The sequence below is a fragment of the Calidris pugnax genome, unplaced genomic scaffold (genome assembly GCF_001431845.1).
Source record: "Calidris pugnax isolate Ruff unplaced genomic scaffold, ASM143184v1 scaffold13, whole genome shotgun sequence".
Taxonomy (NCBI): domain Eukaryota; kingdom Metazoa; phylum Chordata; class Aves; order Charadriiformes; family Scolopacidae; genus Calidris; species Calidris pugnax.
The window spans coordinates 3,755,160-3,773,576 of NW_015090810.1; the positions used below are offsets into that span (position 1 = coordinate 3,755,160).

General features: G+C 39.5%; 1 protein-coding gene across 4 annotated transcripts in view; it reads right to left on the bottom strand.

Moving 5' to 3' along the window:
* The window catches only part of EPB41L4B (erythrocyte membrane protein band 4.1 like 4B), a 169,310-nt gene that overhangs the window by 19,798 nt on the left and 131,095 nt on the right, over window positions 1-18,417 (bottom strand). For 3 of the 4 annotated variants that reach the window (XM_014938607.1, XM_014938605.1, XM_014938606.1), the window contains exons 20-22: window positions 16,249-16,353; window positions 11,909-12,041; window positions 11,389-11,466 (exon numbers count right to left, since the gene is read on the bottom strand). In XM_014938607.1, the coding sequence (XP_014794093.1) occupies window positions 11,389-11,466; window positions 11,909-12,041; window positions 16,249-16,353 (316 nt within the window). Of the gene's footprint in view, window positions 1-11,388; window positions 11,467-11,908; window positions 12,042-16,248; window positions 16,354-18,417 lie in introns of those variants that run through there. The other variant, XM_014938608.1, reaches the window with a different exon arrangement.

Here is an 18,417-nt window from a genome sequence, read left to right on the forward strand (position 1 = left end):
GAAGAAGGTTACAATGCTGCAGTGAATGGGAAAAGAAAAGGGAAATGGGAGAGAAGCCCGACAGTGACAGTCCTCTTCCCTGGAGGTCTGCCTGTGGCTCTTGTACAGGGGAAGAAATACACAGTGAATAAAATGTTACAGGGAGATCCTGGTCCCCAGTCGGTGACTTCCTGCCCATCCCAGCAGGAGCTTTCAGCGGAGCTGAACTGAGAACTGGGGATTTCCTGTGAGGCACATTTCCAGCACTGCTGCCTCCAAGGCCCCTTCCCAGCACCATGTGGTAATGGAGGAGGCCAAAACACACTGTTGTCTGGCAACCTCTGCTGATGTTATGCTCCCTGGGAAGATTATAGTTAACCAATTCAATTCAGAAAAATCTTGAAGCCTGTCTAAATTGTAAGAGGAGCAGAAGCTGGCCTTGTCAACCAATGGGGAACAATGAGGGGGGCTTACAGAAATGGCTTTAACTTCATCCTGAGGAGCCCGGGGATAGCTGAAGGATAAGACCTGGCATACTCCGTTTTCTTGGGCATGTTGTTCTGATTTGTTTTTGTTTGGAGTCTTGGTTGGATTTTTATTTTTATTTTTTTGTAATCCTGTACCTGGCTGCTTTTAGAGTGTGCTTACTGTGGGCTTGGGAAATAACAGATCTTGATGCAGTAATATGGCCAATTTAGCCACACTGTAGATGTGAAGAAAAAGCCTTTACCCACACTGCCTCTGTTCTTGGTTAAGGAGAAAGTACAGTCTCTTCAATACCTTTTTCCAAAATGCTAGCAGCAAGACAGGAGGGATCTGAAAGATAAAATTCCTTTAGAGGCACACATGAACATGAGCTCTCAGCTGACCACAGACATTTTGAAGAGAACAAGCTTTGTCTGCAGTCTGGGCAGCTCAGCCACTGATGCAAGCACAATGGCTCTATCTGGATGGAAGCACTTGAGCTTCACGGTTATTGATTTTGACAGTTTGCTCAACTTGGATGCAGCATGAGACGAGTGCCAAATTGTGCACAAATTCAGGTGGTCAGAAGCCCACTGTACTTGGCACATGATTTCCCAACTCTAGCACTGCCAACAGGGATGTCAGCAAAGCAGAGAACACGAGAGCTTGGAGTATGTGCCAGATGGCACAGGCTGCTCCTTCATAAAAATCCATCTTGGTAATATGTGGCACTTTGCCCAAAGTGGCCAGGGGATGTTCCACAACATTGGAGCACTTGCAAGACTTTAGCCAAATTTTTGGCAGAGGAACTATAAGTGACATTAACTTGCTAAACAAGTTTTGTAGAGGTTCACTTTCCTGACCTCACTGGCTGTTCCTCCAAGAGGTGGAGTTAGGTCCTGGGTTGCTGAGCATGAGATGAATGTCATGCCATAAAGCAAGTCATAAACCCACAGTTCTTCCATAGCGATGGTTTTGTGGCCATGTTCCAAGGAATAACTAAGGAGTATGCAAGAACTGTTTTCTAGTCAGCAGGCTTAAACTGGATGTTCAGGGACATCTACTTCTGTAGAAATTTTCTTCCTCAGCCCAAAAGTTTATTATTTTGTTTTTCAGAGGACAATACAAGAGGTAATGAACAGAAGAGGACCCTCTCTGATGAGTTCAGTGGTTTTTAATCCAGTTACCATAATAGCTGATTAGCTGGAATTAAGCAACTCCTGTTTTCTTCCTTCCACAATTAAGTTACAATTTTCTTCTATGATCTACAATAACTGGGACAAGGCTCAGAAGCTCTGGAATTACTATGCACATGCTGAGATTTATGAAAACTTCAATTTATCAGTACAAGATATTGGTTATTTCTACTGTTGCCACTCCGAAGAGTTGTAAGGCTTGTCCTAGGCTCTGTACAAAGTCAAAGCAAATGATCTGTCCTGATGTAAATCTCACAAGCCAATGACTGGATCTCTGTGTTGGTTTTTCTTGCTGGTAGACAGGCTACAACAAATTACATGGATAATATATCCTGGTAGGGGATTTTCCCACTGTTGTGAATAACAGTAAAGAGCAGTGGACAAATCAGGAGACAGGTCACAAGAGAAAACTGATGGTGACATAGGTACTGCTAGTGGTTCATCAGAAGAGATGTCATTGGAACTGCTTAGGAATTCTCATCAGAAAAATACCTATGTCAAGCAATGTGTTACAAAAGAATCAGTGTGGTACAAAAGATTACCACAGCATTTTTCAGAGGAGGCTTTAGTGTCTAATTTAGAAATGACATTTTGATTGGAAACATGACTTCATTGAAATTAATTAACAAACATTACTTGAAACCGAAACACTTCATAAATGCTACAATGAAAACATTTCAATTTGGCCTGATACTTCTCTCTTTCCCTTTTACCGTTCTCTGGAATTTGATACAGGATGTTTTCTGAAATAGAGGCTTTCAAAAGAAAATGTAGAGAACTAGAGTTTACTTTGATCAAGAAAAAAAAAAGAAATAGTAATTAAAAAATTTTCCTATCGGTTCTGATTATTCAATTGAGTGATTAAGTGGCAAATAAAAAGAAAGTTTACTTGCTCTTTTTGCTGGTTTTACAAGTTGAGTCACCCAGCCAGTCAAAAAACAGCTCAGAAAGCAGATGTTTTCATTTTCTTTTGGAGCTTGGAGGCATTCAATTGAAATTCCACAGAACAGCCAAGCAGTTAGCATCACACTTGCTATCACACTGGAAAAATGTGAATTAGAATTACACACATATCAATTCATTAGTGGGTTGGAAAGAAAACAAATACACAATAGTTACTCACTGGAGTCTAAATGCAATCGTCACTAATCACAGTGAGGAAGAAAGATTATGAACTTCACAGCTGCTGAGACAAAAGGAATTATGTACTTCTCAGGCCAATGGAAAGGTGATTAATATGCCTTTATCAAAAGACTTTGAGACATAATAGTTTCATCACTGTACTTGTCTCATTGAGAGCAAACATAAAAAGATATACCTAGTTTCAAGTAGGCTTTTGCACAGAAGCTGAACAGTTTTCTATTACATGGATTACCATAGAATGGAAAAGAAGGAGACTCAGCCAGTAATATCTAAAAGTTGATGCTCTGTGTCTGAAAAGCCCTATCTGTTGTTCCCTATTATTCTTCTTAGGCAGATACTACATCTGCTTACTGCTTCTAAGGACATGAAACACATTTACTTGAAAAGTAAAGCAATAATCTGAAATAAAATAAATATATTGAGCAGAAGTATGACTGAACATATCAGACCTGATTTACAACAATATGCAGGTTCTAAAAGATTTGCTAAAGACTTGCCTTCTCAGCTTGCAGCAGGAAGTAGATGTTAGCCAATTTAAAATCTGTTTGCTTGCCTTTACTTGATCCCCCTCACTTATTCTGATGTTGATTTCAAGCAAAAGAGAAAGCTGTTAAATTGTGGAATGATCACATTTTTGGTGGTGAGGTAGAAGAAAGGGATTGCAGGTAGTGTTTTCTTCTTATTCTTTTTTTCTTTTTCTTGTAAAGCTACAATAATGTTTATGATCCTCAAGTTTTCTGACTTTACTAACCACTGCTGAAGTGGTGGCAATCTATATGACTTCAGAGGCACTTAGAAAAGCTTTGGACTAAAAATGGTTATTGCAGTAATTACACAAGCAGAGAAGCACCCCATCAGTCTTGCCCTGCCCTGTCTATGGTATTTGGCAGTTACAGATTGTCTGCATTGTTAGGGAGCAGTCTCCCTAACAGGATCTTGCCTGTCAGTGCACCTCAAGTCACTGTTACTGCAGTCAATCTAGAGTCCCTCTCATAAATTGATCAAACTTCATTTTAAAGTTAGTTCAACAACCATGGTAATCCCCATTTGGAGTACTACTCCAGAAACTACACTGCTTGCAAATGCAATTTATCACCCCCACAGCTCTCCCGAGAACCATCCGTGAAACCACAGGCTTTCACAAGTGACTTGACCTGAAGCTGAATCATTTTGATTGTGGGGTTGGTGTCCAGCTGGATCAATGAGCTGATCAAGCTCCTGTCACAACCCCAGTAAGGAATCGGGGACAGATGAAACCACCCAGCACCCATCTACAGCAAGATGTGTGTGTACAGCTGTGACAGCACAACCTCAATCCTCCAGATTTATAGGCAAGTCTGTAAACTGCCATCAAACCACCAACTGTATCAGCGCAGCAAACATCCTACCACAGGGCAACAATCTTGCAGACTTTAGTTACAGAGCACTAGCAGCTCTCTAAGCTGTTTTCCTGACTGTATCCCCCTGCAGGCACACAGGTGGTAGAAGACCCATCAATCTTCTGGTGTAAATGTCTTCTCAAATGAGCTCCCAGTATGGGGCAGGCCTGCTATGGAGTCCACCCAAAGTTTTAAGCTCCAGGACCAGCTTTGCTTGCGTGATCTGGCAGAAGAGAGACATATGGATAGGTCTTTGCTTCTTTTACAATTCCTACAGGCATGGGCAGGCACATGGAATGCCAGAGGACAGTTAAGACAGTCTCTTAAAATGTACAGAGATGACCAAAAGTAATTGTATGTGGCAGATTTTGTCACTTCTCCAGGTAAAAGCTTATACCTTCTTGATCCAAACTCCCTTTTGACATTCCACCCTTACCTGCATCACAAGTTTTATAAAAAGTTAGCCAGTGAGTCATTCAGTATCTTAAAGCAGTGAATTAGAAGACACTAAGTAGGCACAGTGCAGCATCATGCCTGGACTTTTCTCCACTTAACATCTTCCCCTCTTTTTGTACCTTTTCCTGCTCATGTACACATCATATCCAATTTACCACAGTGTCCACTGGTGCACAGTCAGCAATGGATTTCACCTTGTGGATCTTTTTATTTCTTGCAGAATTCACTTCCGATCAGTTAAAAAAATAGGAAAGTGTTGAATTACCTGTCAGAGCACACTGAGTTTTTCCGCTCAGCATACAGATAATGGGGAAAAAAACATTAATTGAGGCAATGAATGAATAAATAGAGGAAAAATAAAAAAGTAAATCTTCTAGCATTTTGCTTCTTCACTGACTCTGTGTGCCTTTTGGTAATAGATGAATGGGACAAAATCCCAGAATAGTTGGGCAGCAGTCAAAGCATTTTACATTTTTTAGTGGATGTGAAACTAAGGTCCACAGTCTGAGTCTGACTGCATTCCCAGACACTCAGTTATCTTGCATATTAGTAATTCAATAGACTGCTTATGAGACTGGCATCCACCAGTGCTTGAACATGCAGAGATATTAGTTGCAAGTCCTATTTATAGTGTTCTATGTGTGCAGACTATAAGAATCAGCTATCAGAGAGTGTGAAAGCACAATCCCATTATTCTGGCTGCCCAAGTGGCATGATTGCTTTTAAAAATGTGCTAAGTCCCCTCTCTAGTTATTAGCATGCTTTATATAACCTAAATGATGCTGAGGTATTTTGCATTTGCTTGGTCCAGGCTGTGTGCTCCCAGGAGCCTTGCACTGCCTGCAGCACTGAGCGCTCTCTGCAAAGCCCCAGTCCAACGCCTCATACTCAATTTGACTGAGCGCTATAGCACACCCCTTCAAATGGTGTTCCTCTCTGGCAGGTGCCCTTTTCTTGCAGCAGAAAAAAGGTCCCTTGCCATATGAGTAAATTTAGAGTATTTCTTGAGTTCCTATGGAATCAGATTTATTGCCTGTTGTTCAAGTTTTTTGTATTAAAGATGTTTGCTTTAGCAATTGCTGCTCTTTGCTTTTCCTTAGCTTAATATGGAGTTAAAGGGCATGAACTTGAAACTGGGAATCAATGTACATTTAACATGATGCTTACTGCTCTGCATTCTTATCTGTATGTATAACTGTCTGTTATATGTCTGTACATATAACAGACAAATTGTTTTGTGTAAAATCTTTTGCTCATAACTGCCTGTAAGCCTCAATGTGCAAGTACTGTTAATTGAGAAGCCGGTTTAGAAAATAGCGGTTTTGAATGTTCTCCTTTGCATCCAGGTCATATTTATTGCTTCCAAATCTTCCTGTACTAAGAGAATTATTATTATTTTTTGTTGTTGTTATGAAGATGTAAAAGTGGAAAGCTTCTAATTCTGAAATGCATCACACAGCCTTCCTAATTTTGAGATGACCCATTTTATCTTTAGTATGTAGTCCACCAGAAAGAAAGTGTTTATAAATTTGTCTCTGACTGAGATGTTTTAAAGACCTCTAGGGCATGCAGAGATACACATCTATACTTTCAGCCAGTTAGATAGTAGATACATGCTATCTAATGCTCTTACCAAATATTAGTCTTGAATAACATTTTAGCTGCTTTTATTTAGAATTCAAAGCCAAAAGGCTGATTATAGAGCTATTAGAGTTTGATACATTTGCCTGCCTTCCATTGAAAATCTGCTTTGCACAATAAGTGAAAAGAACTTCAAAATGAAGGCAAGAAATACTTAACTCATTCCCCACTGTTATTTGGCTAATTGTAACCTTGCAAAATTGTCATAAAAAATTAACAACTAAAAATCCAATCAACTTTTCCTTATCAATATAACAAATATTACTTGTGAATGGAATGAGAAGATTCTTTACTTATTCTCCTCTTTTCACTATCACTCAATGAGATAACTTTCAATGAACAGGATTACTTACGCTAGTAATGCTATTACTGAAATAAAAATATTTGTTTCCTAACGCTCAAACTAAATACAAAAATACAGTTTTACTCTGAATACCATCTATTTTTCATTTTTAAACTGTCATAGTGATAGTTCATCCCTTTTAAATGTTACATCTCGAAGGTTTGAAAAAGCATATAGTTTTCTACTTACTGTTTTTCACCAATAGATGGCACATGAAGCCCTAGAAATTTATTCACTTGGTACAGCATGAAATAAGAACCCACAGTTTGCACTTGCCAGTTGTAAATCGGTGGCCTGTGATATCTCATCAGATGTGGATATGCTTTAGTCCTAGCCTATCGACCTTGCATTATAAACCTTAGTCCAAGTTTCGGGTAGCTACATCTTGTGTGTAAGACTGTTAATTCTTATTTATTTTGTCCCACTCCATCATGTCAAACTGAAGTTCGTGCACATTGCCCTTCTCTCTTGGTTGGGAAGGTATTTGTCAGCACGGTGTAGCAGCTGTTACATTGACTCAGGGTCTTAGGACTGAGCTTTCTGTAATGAAACAAGAAAGCTCTGCATTCATACCCGTGTCACAAATCATACCGATTGTAAGCTGGAACAGAATAGCTTGAAGCTCAAGCTTTGATTTCCAGTTCTATAAAAGCTAGAAACACGAGAGAGAGAGGTAGGTGGCAGAAAGAGCCTACTACAGTGATAAAACTAGTTTCAATAAACCACAATAAGGATGCTTATAATGCAATACTATATTTCTTCATATACAATGCTGTATTAAAAAAAAAAAAAACAAAACCAGCTTTTCTTTGAAACATGGAAGTAGAGGGGATTGAATCTTGTTTACATACAAGCCAGGTATAGTGCTTAAAGTCACAATGAAGCAGTACAAAAAGAGAGGGATTTTCTCCTGCACATGATATAATGGTTTTAAGAACAGGATGTAATGGGTTGTAATCAATTGTTTGTAGGATTTACTTGAAAAATGAATAGAAGCATGCATAAATCACATCGTTTAAGAATTGCAGAACCCAAAAGAATACCTTTCCTTCCAGGCAATCTACATTAGTAAATGTGCATCATTTCTCCTGCAAGATGATTTCCTGAAATCAGTCTGCCTCACAATTACCCTGCTGTTACTGGCAGTCTAAGTATTGATGACTAAGTGACCATTAGAGCTCAGCTGGTTCTTCTATATATCACAGTAGCTCCTGTAGGCTGACTGAGCAGACAAATTTGACTGCTCTGATCCCTGCATGGCAGCCTGGATGAATTCTATTAATCCAATCCATTCACTAATCCTTCCATTTTTATAAGTTAATTTGGTTTTGCGAGCTCCACTTTTAACTGTAACTCTCAGCATGTATTAAAGCTTCCACTGTATGGGTAACAGCAGCAAAACATGGATAAAACCCAAGGCCATCAAGAAACATCAATGATTAGATGCTGAAGAGTGAAGATCATGCAGCTGAATCAGTGACTATTAATCACTCTTTGCCAGTAGTGTTATAGAAGAGGAGGGAGGATGTCTGAAATGGCTTCAAATTAACAGCTCTCCAGTGAACAGGGGAAGTTTGGCAGCATATATCATGACCAAAATTTAAAAACAAAGTTGATTTTAGGTATCCAATTTAGGTGCCTTAGTCTCTCTAGTCCAGATGACAAAGACAAGACAGCTGTTTGAATGCCCCTCTCTAGGAAACCCCATGACTATGCAGGAACCTGAACTTCCAACCCTATCACCTCAAGCAAATACCCCAAATCAGGCAGCATGAATGACTCCTTTAAATATTGTACCTGTCAGTGAACATGAAACAAATGGGTGTAATTACCAAGCAACTTCCCAAGGGTCAGGTCATAGCATGCAAAACCAGCACACTACCACTGACTTGACAGTAACACAACACCAAGTAACACATGATCTTGACCTGCAAATGACAGCACATCTTACCACAACAAAATTATTAAATGATCAGGCTGGCCTAAATTTACGCATTCCCCCTTAGCTTGCTTTTGTTTGGAACCTCTCCCCCTGAAGAGTAAACTTTTCATTCAAACCTTAATTGAGAGCAGCCTGTAGCCAGTGAAACTGCAGAGAAAGGTCTGTAAACAATAACGGCTCTGTAGAGAACAAGCTGACCTTTATAGACGTTAAACAAAACAAGAAGGGCTGATTGATGCCGTGCAGTACATGCTCTCTGAAATATTAAACCCAAGAAAGTCATAGAAGGTTAGTTTATGAACATACAGTGAGATAAATTATGTCAGTGGATGGTGGGGTAGGAAAGGGGAAAGCATGACTGGGTAAAATATTCAGGGAAAAATGTCTGTATCCTCAGCTGGAAAAATGTGTAATGCTGACTTCTATTAAATGGAAACAAAACCCAAATCTATGTTATCTAGAGCAGGTCAGTTACTGAAGTCTCCGTGACTCATTTTTAAAAATTCTGATTAATACAGTAAGATATGGTATAATTTTTCTTAGAATAAGTATTCTACCAGTAAGCTCCAAAGTATAATTACTTACAGTTAAGCCACAAGCATGTTATTAATGCAGAGAAGGGCAATCTAACCTACACTGAATCACAGAATCATTTAGGTGGGAAAAGACTCTTAAGATCATCGAGTCCAACCATTAACCTAGCACTGCCAAGTCCACCACTAAACCTTGTCCCTAAGCACCACGTCTGTCAAATGCCTGCAGGGATGGTGACTCAACCACTTCCCTGGGCAGCCTGTTTCAGTGCTAGAACCCTTTCCATGAAGCATGTTTTCCTAATATCCAATCTAAACCACCCCTGGTGCAACCTGAGGCTGTTTCTTCTTGTCCTATCACCTGTTACTTGTGAGGAGACCATCATCCACCTTGCCACAACCTCCTTTCAGGTAGTTTCACTTTCAGTCTGCCTGTCAATCCAGACTACAGACAAAGGCTGCAGAATGCTGCACTTCTTTCTTTCTTTCTTTCTTTCTGTTGCTCCCTTTTATTTTTCCCTTTCCAGGGGAAATTGCCAGAAATGTCTGGGGTGGGGATGGGGGTTATTCAGCTTAAATACATCTCTTCCTGTCACTTTCAGGAATGGGATAATTTCATTGTCCAGCACTTCAAGGAGGTTCCACGTAAACCTTCTCATTTCCATAGACACTCCTCAGTCTGCAATGGTATTTTCAGGTGCAAAAGGAGGTCCCTCCAACATGGTGGATGTAGGAGCAGTAAGCACTATACTCTCATTGCAGATACTAGCGCTGGAATAGTTGTCCACCAAGGAGACCTAGGAGCTCAAGGAAGTAGAGGACCCCTTAAATTTCAGTAGTTCAGAGATTCAACATTTACACTATAAAAGTCTTGGGGCACAAGGACTGTTCAGCTGAACCAGATTGAAGGGCAAAGACAGAAAGAGGGTCAGCAGGAACAGGGTGGGTGCTGATAGCACTTTGATGGCAGGTGAAGAACATTCTTATTGAACCTCCTGAAGTTGTAGAGGGACCATCAACTCCCCTCAAGGACTTTGTGAAGAAACACATGCCACAGGCTTGAAACTGCGTGAGAGAGAACAGCTATGCAGCTCTCTCTATCCTTCTAGGCCCACTGTCCATTCCCAAACTGAAGTATATCGATGAGTCTCAGCTTCTCCCTAGCTCCTGCCCAATCCTCTGCATCAAACTTGTCTTCCCATCCACAGCAGCAAGTCCCCAGGCATAGCACATCCCTTGCCCACCTCAATGTGGCTCTGAAGCCAAGAAGCCATGCTGAATATTCACATCCCTTCTGCAAGCAGGGAGGGGTAAGCCTTCACTGGACTTGCAGGGGAAGTCCCATCTCTCATCCAGTGGTAACAGGACACAAGCAGTTATTTACAGACTGGTACCATACTGTCTCCAAAGCAAAACACACATCCCCGCAGCAGCTATCTGATACTGTAAACAAGGACCTAACCAGGTAGTAGAAGCAATGCCAGAACAGAAGTACTTAAATACAAAAATGTTTATGCCGAAATCATAGTGGCATAAAACCAAAACCCTGTCATGCTTTTTATATGCTTTAAACATGGGTTCCAGAAGACAGCAAAAATGGCTTTGGACAGCAGAGGAGCCCTCTGGCATTAGAGCTATTTGCAATGCAAAAGAAGGTTGGAGAAAGTTAAGGATCATACTGTGATCCTTCAACTAATATGTTGTGAATCTGAGGTGAAAAACTGAGATCACTGAAGTCAAGAGGATTTTGACTTCAGTGGGACTAGCATCTCTCCTCTGCTTTTAAGCGAAAATATAAATTATGTACTTCTAAAAATAGGAGTTAATAATCAACACATTATAGACTATTTTGCCTTAAACTGAAGAAAAGCACTCTACTAATGAAACATGGAAGTGCAGGTACATGTCTTTGAGTTGACTACTGAGTAAGGTCTGTGCAAAGCTTGTGGGGAGAAGGGACTTTCCAGAAAACTCCCAAAAGCAATTCTATGATTTGAATCTATGTTAAAGGGACAAAAGAGGCTGGTGAAACCAGTCCAGCAAGGCGTAAAGACATTCAAGTAGGAGAGAGAAATGAGAAGTCTTTCCACAACAAGGAATCTCATTTGAAAGCTCATCCATAATATTTGTTGATTGATTTTCAGAGATACTGAGTTGAGTTTGAAGGATGTTCAGGATCACTGAATATCAAGGAAACTTACTTTATTCCTGTGCACTTTTGAACGCATTGCATAGTATCCCATTCATTTTACCTGCAGACAAATTATTGAAAACTTTTACATTTTCCCAGTTGCAAACTGAAATTATTTACCATAGGTGTGGCCTCTGTGAAATCCATCAGGAGGTCACCTGGCTCCAAAGCAAATGTACTTCCCGCATCTGTGGAACTCTAAAGGCAAAGAAGAAACCCACCTTTGAAAAAAACATTTTGTTTCTTTAATTTTCTTGTTGTTTCTGAGTTATTTTTAATTCCTTAAAGCATAGATTGCTAAATAGATTCCAAATTTCACACCATGTGTTTTAAGTATGGGTACTCAGGACAGACAGACAACAAAATTATGCACCTTTGAAATCAGGGTAAATATTAATTTAATCCTGATCCACTACTCCCTCATGTTGATGAAAAACTATTACTGATTTTAGTTGGGTCCTGGAGCAGGCTCTAAATGTTTCCTTACACAACAGGCTAAACACATTACTACAGTTCTGCATTAAACACTAGTCCTAAATGTAGAATGACTCCATTGAAGGAACACATGTTACCTGCAACTTCCTCCCACTCTTCCTGAATTGTTTCCCAACTGCCATAAGCTCATCTCCTTGCATATTACCTTGCCACCAGGTGAAACCTGTGTTTGTCCTTCTGATGTCTGTGGCGTACATGTTTTCTGTGACCCGGGAGATGCTGAAGACACAGGTGTTGATGCTGCTGCTGCCAGTGCTGGAGGAAGGTCATCTTCATCGCTATAGTTAATAAAAGCAGACAGATCTTGTCAGAAAATGACACCAGACTTTGACAGTACTTATGCTATAGGAGGCACTGGAAAACTATCAGCGGTAGTGCTTTGGAGTGAAGTTCTGTTTACTCTTCCACCTGCAATGCAGCTAACTTTTCAAGTAAATTAGATTTGTTAAGCTTTAAAGATTCCTCAAAAGTCAATTGGTTAGGTAATTCTCATCTGCAAATGGATATGTTATGGATATGATGTGCAAGTTATGTTTTTATGGAATATGTACATGTGAATAAATGAAGTGATTTGATATTACTCTGCTTTAATGTTTATCCTTTTCTATGGAGTCTTGTTGTATTGATAAGAACAGATCTGGTTAAATCTATCCATGGGACCAACTGCTTCATTGGCTTTAGACCAGTGGAAGATTTGACACCCATTACGGAGCTAGTCAATTGCTTTCAAACTGTTTTTAAAGAATTTTGATTGACTCCAAAAAGAAGCTCTTTAGAAACATTCTTGTGAGGATATCTTTTTCCTGTCCCATTTATTCCGTTTACAGAGAAAACATTTTATTTAAAACCAGGTTGCATGCTTCCCTTGGGCTCTAGCCTGTCAAGCTGAGCTCTTTCCATCTCACCTACTGTCACCACTAAATGAAAGCCAGTAGAGAATATTATACCTTCATTTACTTTTGTAGAGCCCCATTGACTACAAATCACTGGGATCAGTCAGCCCTGAGTCAGGATGTTTCCAATTGCTAATTTCAATTGCATGGAGGTAAAGAGTCACCATTTGGCCTACAGAACCTTTATTACTGGGAATGATGTGTGAAAAGGAAAGATTACAGTTTGACAGTTAAAGTGCAGGGAAAAATGATGAGAAAAATTATTTCTGTTCATAAAATGGCACCAATTTTAACTACCAAGTAGGTAGTCCCAGTGTACAGAAGCCTGCCTTCCCGCTTCAACAGACACTTCCAGAGCAGAACTGTGCTTGGTTAGGTGCTACTTGAAGGCAACATGCCTGGGCACCACAGTACTTCAAAACTACATAGAGGGTACACAGCCTTTTGGTGGGTTGTTTGGGTGATGTTTTTTTATTATGGTATAAAGCTATAGCAATTAATGTTATCTTTTCCATGCTTCATTTTTTATTTCTTCTGGGTAAGGTTAGAATTCAGCACTAGAGCACATACAATACATTGTTTTAATGCTGGAAAGAAAATGCAAAATCTTTTGGACCTTTTCAACAGATGTTTTATTAATACAACAAGCCAGCGTTGGTCTGTTGACCTAGTTAATCTCTCTTTCAGAAACATGTAGCTGACATTTTCTCAGTCCTTGCTCTCCACTCTCAGCAGGAATACACTGGCACCCTCCCCATCCTTGCTGGGTAAAGCTGCTCTGTTACATACAAGGAAGTGGAAAATTGATGAGGACTTGCCAGTTCAGAAAGGCTTCTCAGTGTCTGGGAACTAAAGCTAAGGTTAGAGTCCATTCTTATCAGTCATTGAGGTATTAGCATGCAAGCTGTAGGTCTGAGAATTGGAATTCTTCACTGTATTCCTTTCACAATACTTCTTCATTATTTCTTTGTGTCTCCCGTATTTTTAGTCCAGATACAAGATAATTTAAATTGGATAGAATTTGGGTCTACAAATAATAAAAAATCACGGCCCATATTTTTAGCTGTAGAGTCTTCAGGCCTACACACAGTTATAGCACAGGTGACACCTATGGTTAGATGTGTTTCTGTGCACTTGCGGTGCTGCTCCTCATACCTAACACACATCAGCTGAAAATCCATGAGGGCAAGACATGTTCAAAAACTGGTTCCTCAAATACTCACCAACAAAAAATTGAGAATTCACGCCTGACTACTAAATATATTTCTTTTAAAATATACTCTTTAAATGTTGCTTCTCTGTGTGTAATACATACTTTTCCACCCCATGTCTCTGCCTCTATTTTCCTTTCCAATTGCCTCCCACCATCATTACTTCAGCTCTCGCTTTCCCAAGTGCTGGTCTTCCCAGGCACTACTGAATTCTCCGTGGTACCGTTACTCCCAGTGCTCCCTAGGATCCTTTCCCTTCTCTCTAGGAGAACTTCTCACTCATTTTCATTTACCCTTTCCTCAGCGTCTTTCCGAGGTGTGGGGCCATATGTTCTGCAGGTGCTCAGCAATTCTGGGGGCCAGCTGACTGCTCGTGTACAGAAAAGGGAGGTGCTCAGTCTCTGACCCAAAGATTTTCTCTTTGCCCTTTAAGAACAGGTTGGCTAAACACTTTCTCAGACAAGAATGATCTAGGAATAGCTGCTTCTGCTTCAGCCCTAACGTAGCCTAGAGCAATTTTTTTCACCCAGATTCTTAATAACTGATTTCTCACTAGCCTTGTTATCTTTAACACAAATTTATCCTACTACCTTACTTTGATGGTCCCATAAGAAATTTTCTGCTTCTGCATATGTAACATCAACAAGATATCCTTTATATTAAAATGGTCTACACAGCATAACCCTGTTCTCTTTGTTTGCTATGTAGCAGTATTTGAGGACCAAGTTTAAAAACATGTTTTGGTTAAAACGTAATTAAAAAACTTTTCCAAGTGTGTATATAAAACCTATGACTATAGCTGCAATAGGACATTAATTTCTTGCCTGTCCTTACAGATCAGTGTGCTCAAATAATAGGATCAGCCACTGTGTCCTATTCATCATCTGCCATATGAAGAGCATTACAAAATTGATTCTTTCAGTGTTACAACATTTTCCTTTGCTGAGATCTACAGTATCAAAATCTTAAAAATCAGATGCATCTTTAAATGTGTAGGAGGTTTCCTTCCCCTGGCTTGTAGAAAAGGACGTTGTAGAAATGGTGTCTCATTCAAGAACAGCATAATCCTGTCTGAGCTATGCTGGGCAGTGTGACTGAGCAGGCTTCATTTAGGTCTTGGGAAACTGCTCCTACAGAATGCTGCCAAGTTCCCTGTCACACCTTACCTTCAGGATTGGTGGGCTGTAAGGTAATCTAAGTTCTCTTCCCAGCTTGAGTTGTCAATTCCCATCTCCTGTCTCATTTTCAAACCATACTGGTTGATGCATCATGGTAAAGGAGAGCATGTTATGTGGCCTGCTGACCAAGCTGTGGCTGTACGTTCCCATATGTCAGTCTTGGTCTCTTGGATAAAAAGTCTGGCTTATTGCTCATTTTCCTCCTAGCTTCAATTTGATTCATTCTTTTGTTTCTTCTCCTAAATAATTTTTCAGTTTTGGTGATGTAGATTGTTACTTTTTTTTTTTTTTCCTCACATCAAAAGCTAGCGTTCTTAATAGTGAGACAGAAAATAACTATATATCAATATTTATTAGAATCCTTTTGGACAGAAGGAAAACTTTTCCTAATGTTGCTATAAATTGAGTAACACTAGAATGTTAAATTGCTGGAGGGACTAACAGTTGCCATTCCACATAGAAAACATATATTTTTTCTTCATTCTGGCCTTGGTGTTCTTGTACTAATACGTTTATGCTGACATCCCTTTTTTCCTTTTCTACTCAGTTTAATCCCCTAGTTTCTAGTGGCCTTGTTTGTCCTTTCATTTGAAGGACAAATCAACAAAATGATTCTCACACCTATTCAGTACCTCACATCTCCAGAGGATCTCAGATTGGATGAATTAGGTGTAAATGGGATGCCAAAGACCTATAAACACAGATCACTCTTGCCAGGATTCAGAGACCTAACTTTGCTATCGTGGCCTTAACAATTTCTGCATGTGACAAAAGCACAAAGAGTGAGAGAGGGACAGAGAGGGAATGGCTGACAGCTAGTCTTGACCACCCAATAGCTAAGGACTGTTTTCCTCATTTTGCAAATGAGGTTGTAATGAAGCAAACAGAGCAGCTTGCTCCAGCTCACATCAGGTCTTTGACATTTCGTGAGAAAAAGTTTTTTAATCTATAACCTCTAAAGTTGGAAAAAGGCAGAGGGCCTGCAATTCTGAGGGTTAGCAACTGCACAGGGACGGCAAATTCCCTTTGTATTAAAAGCTTAAAGATTCTCAGAGATGAAAGGAACGGTATCAGTATAAGATCATTATCATGTAATTGCACTCATGCCTTTCAGAAGGAATAGCTAGAGCAATAATTAGCATCCCCCTTCATTTTCAGCTGTAGTAGGCAAAAAACATAGAGATAGTGCTAAATGTTACTCACAAACTGTACTGCCTCGTTAACTTCCTCACACGAGAAACTTTAATATCCTGCTTTTCTGTAGGGCCAGTTGATGGCGTAGTTTCGGGTCGCACTGGGGCTGGACTTCTAAAAATAACAAGAAAAATATATGTGGCACAGTCTTTATTTAAACTACTTCAGGCATATCAACAAAGTTCTAACTCATCAACACATATTTATCTTGCAAAGTGGTAAGTGCCCATTGAAGTCCATCCTTTTGTTCCATTTATAGTCCACAGGCCAGTGTGCATGAACAGAAAAGGATGTGCAAACTCACTCTCCTGTGCATTGCATACCATTTATAAAAGCAGCAACTGATTACAAATACAGAGCCCATGTCAAAGACCATGTGGAAATGCCTCTGTTTCCAAAATACAGCATTTTAATAACAGTGCAGCAATTCAGACATGTCAGAAATATTTTTACAAAAAACACCTTTAACAAAAACTAGTTTATGAATTGTGAAACCTGTTCAACTTAAAATAGTTTTTACCTGAAATTAAACATTATCCTTCTGCGTTTGAAAGAGCAACTCAAGGGAAATGAACTAATGGATTTGGTCCAATAAAAGGATACTTTCTAGAAAAAAAGCAAAACTCAGACTTGTTTCAGCAGAGCTAGAGCAAAACCTAGAAATGGGAATGAGGAGACCCGCAAAAAAGGATCTTCTCTTTAACCATTTATCAGTAGCATTAACTAAGGCTTGAATACAAATTACTAAATAAAAGATCTTCATGACCTTGGGGGGAAACCACTTCAACTGTGAGTCTTAGTGGCATGAAGACACATGAATTATCTTAAATACTACATTTATTTGGAGAATACATTATGATTAAATACACCATATGAGCATTAGAAATGCTATAAACATTATAAATATGCCAATTTTAAATTAGTAATTTGAAAGTCTTGATTAATAATTTGTTAAATGGCATACCGCCATCTAATCTAAAGATACTGAATTAGTAGTTAAGCAGCCCTACCGATTGCTAGTGGGGATGCTCGTGCACTGAGGTACATGCCACAACTGGCAGAAGTGGCACAATCTTGTCTCTAATATTATAAATTTGGGTTGAATTTTTCAAGTCTACTTGCGTCGTGTTAACCTTTTAAAGCCATAATAAGATAAGCATATTTAATCTTCACAATTGGAGTTCCCTCTGACGCCCCTGTGAGTTTTAAGCTTCATTAACTCTCTCTGCTAACTCCTGAACATGCTGTCCAGTTACAACAAGCCCTACTGGGATGGCATAGCCTTCAAATTATACCCTCAGTTTTCCTATGGGTTTTTTAGTCTTTGGGGAGGCCACAGAGCATAAGATGGAGGAATAGGAAGCAGGAAAGTACAAAGGACATACATAAATCGTAAACCCAACTCTACTTCTCATGGAACAACTTCTGGTGATTTTTGTTCTCTGTTTTGATCCTATTAATTTCAAGAAGTCAGCACAGACAGCAGTAAGATTCATATCTTGCCCCTTCCCAAATTCCAGTTCCAGGGTCTGTAATTTAAATCTCAGATTTGCAATGAGATTAATGCAGAAAAATGCAGCCAGAGTTTCAGACTTTTTTCTGAGTTTGTTAGGCTGGCAAATAAGGGAATGATAAGGGAAGAAAAAACACCAAACAAAAACCTTATTATCTTGCTTTGAATGCTGCAAATTTTCAAATGAACAATATAAAAAAAGTCAAGATACAGTACCACTAGACACACCTACTCCTACTTCAGTAATTGTAACTGCTCAGATAAACTTTACTTGTGTTTTGTATCATACCAGTAAAATATCCCATTCATTTATTTTGCAAAGGCAATACAATTTTGAGAGAAAAACTTCTTTCCCTTTATTACAAAATTTTGCAATAATTTTTGTTAGAGACTGGACACAGTGACTATCTTTCTCCTGATATTTATCAGGCCTCTGGGAGAGGCCACACAAGCACCATTCAATAGCACAGTTTGAGAAGCTGCAGGTTGTTGCAATTGTCTAGGGTGTAAATTGAAGCCACCTCTGAATGAAAAGGAGCATTGGCAATGCCTCCACCTGAAGAGGTTGACCCAATCCAGTCTACCATAAGCATGAGATGAAATGTTAGACTAGTTCTACCAACTGCAGAGCTGGATTTCTGCCCTCATTATAACTTTGCTAGGTT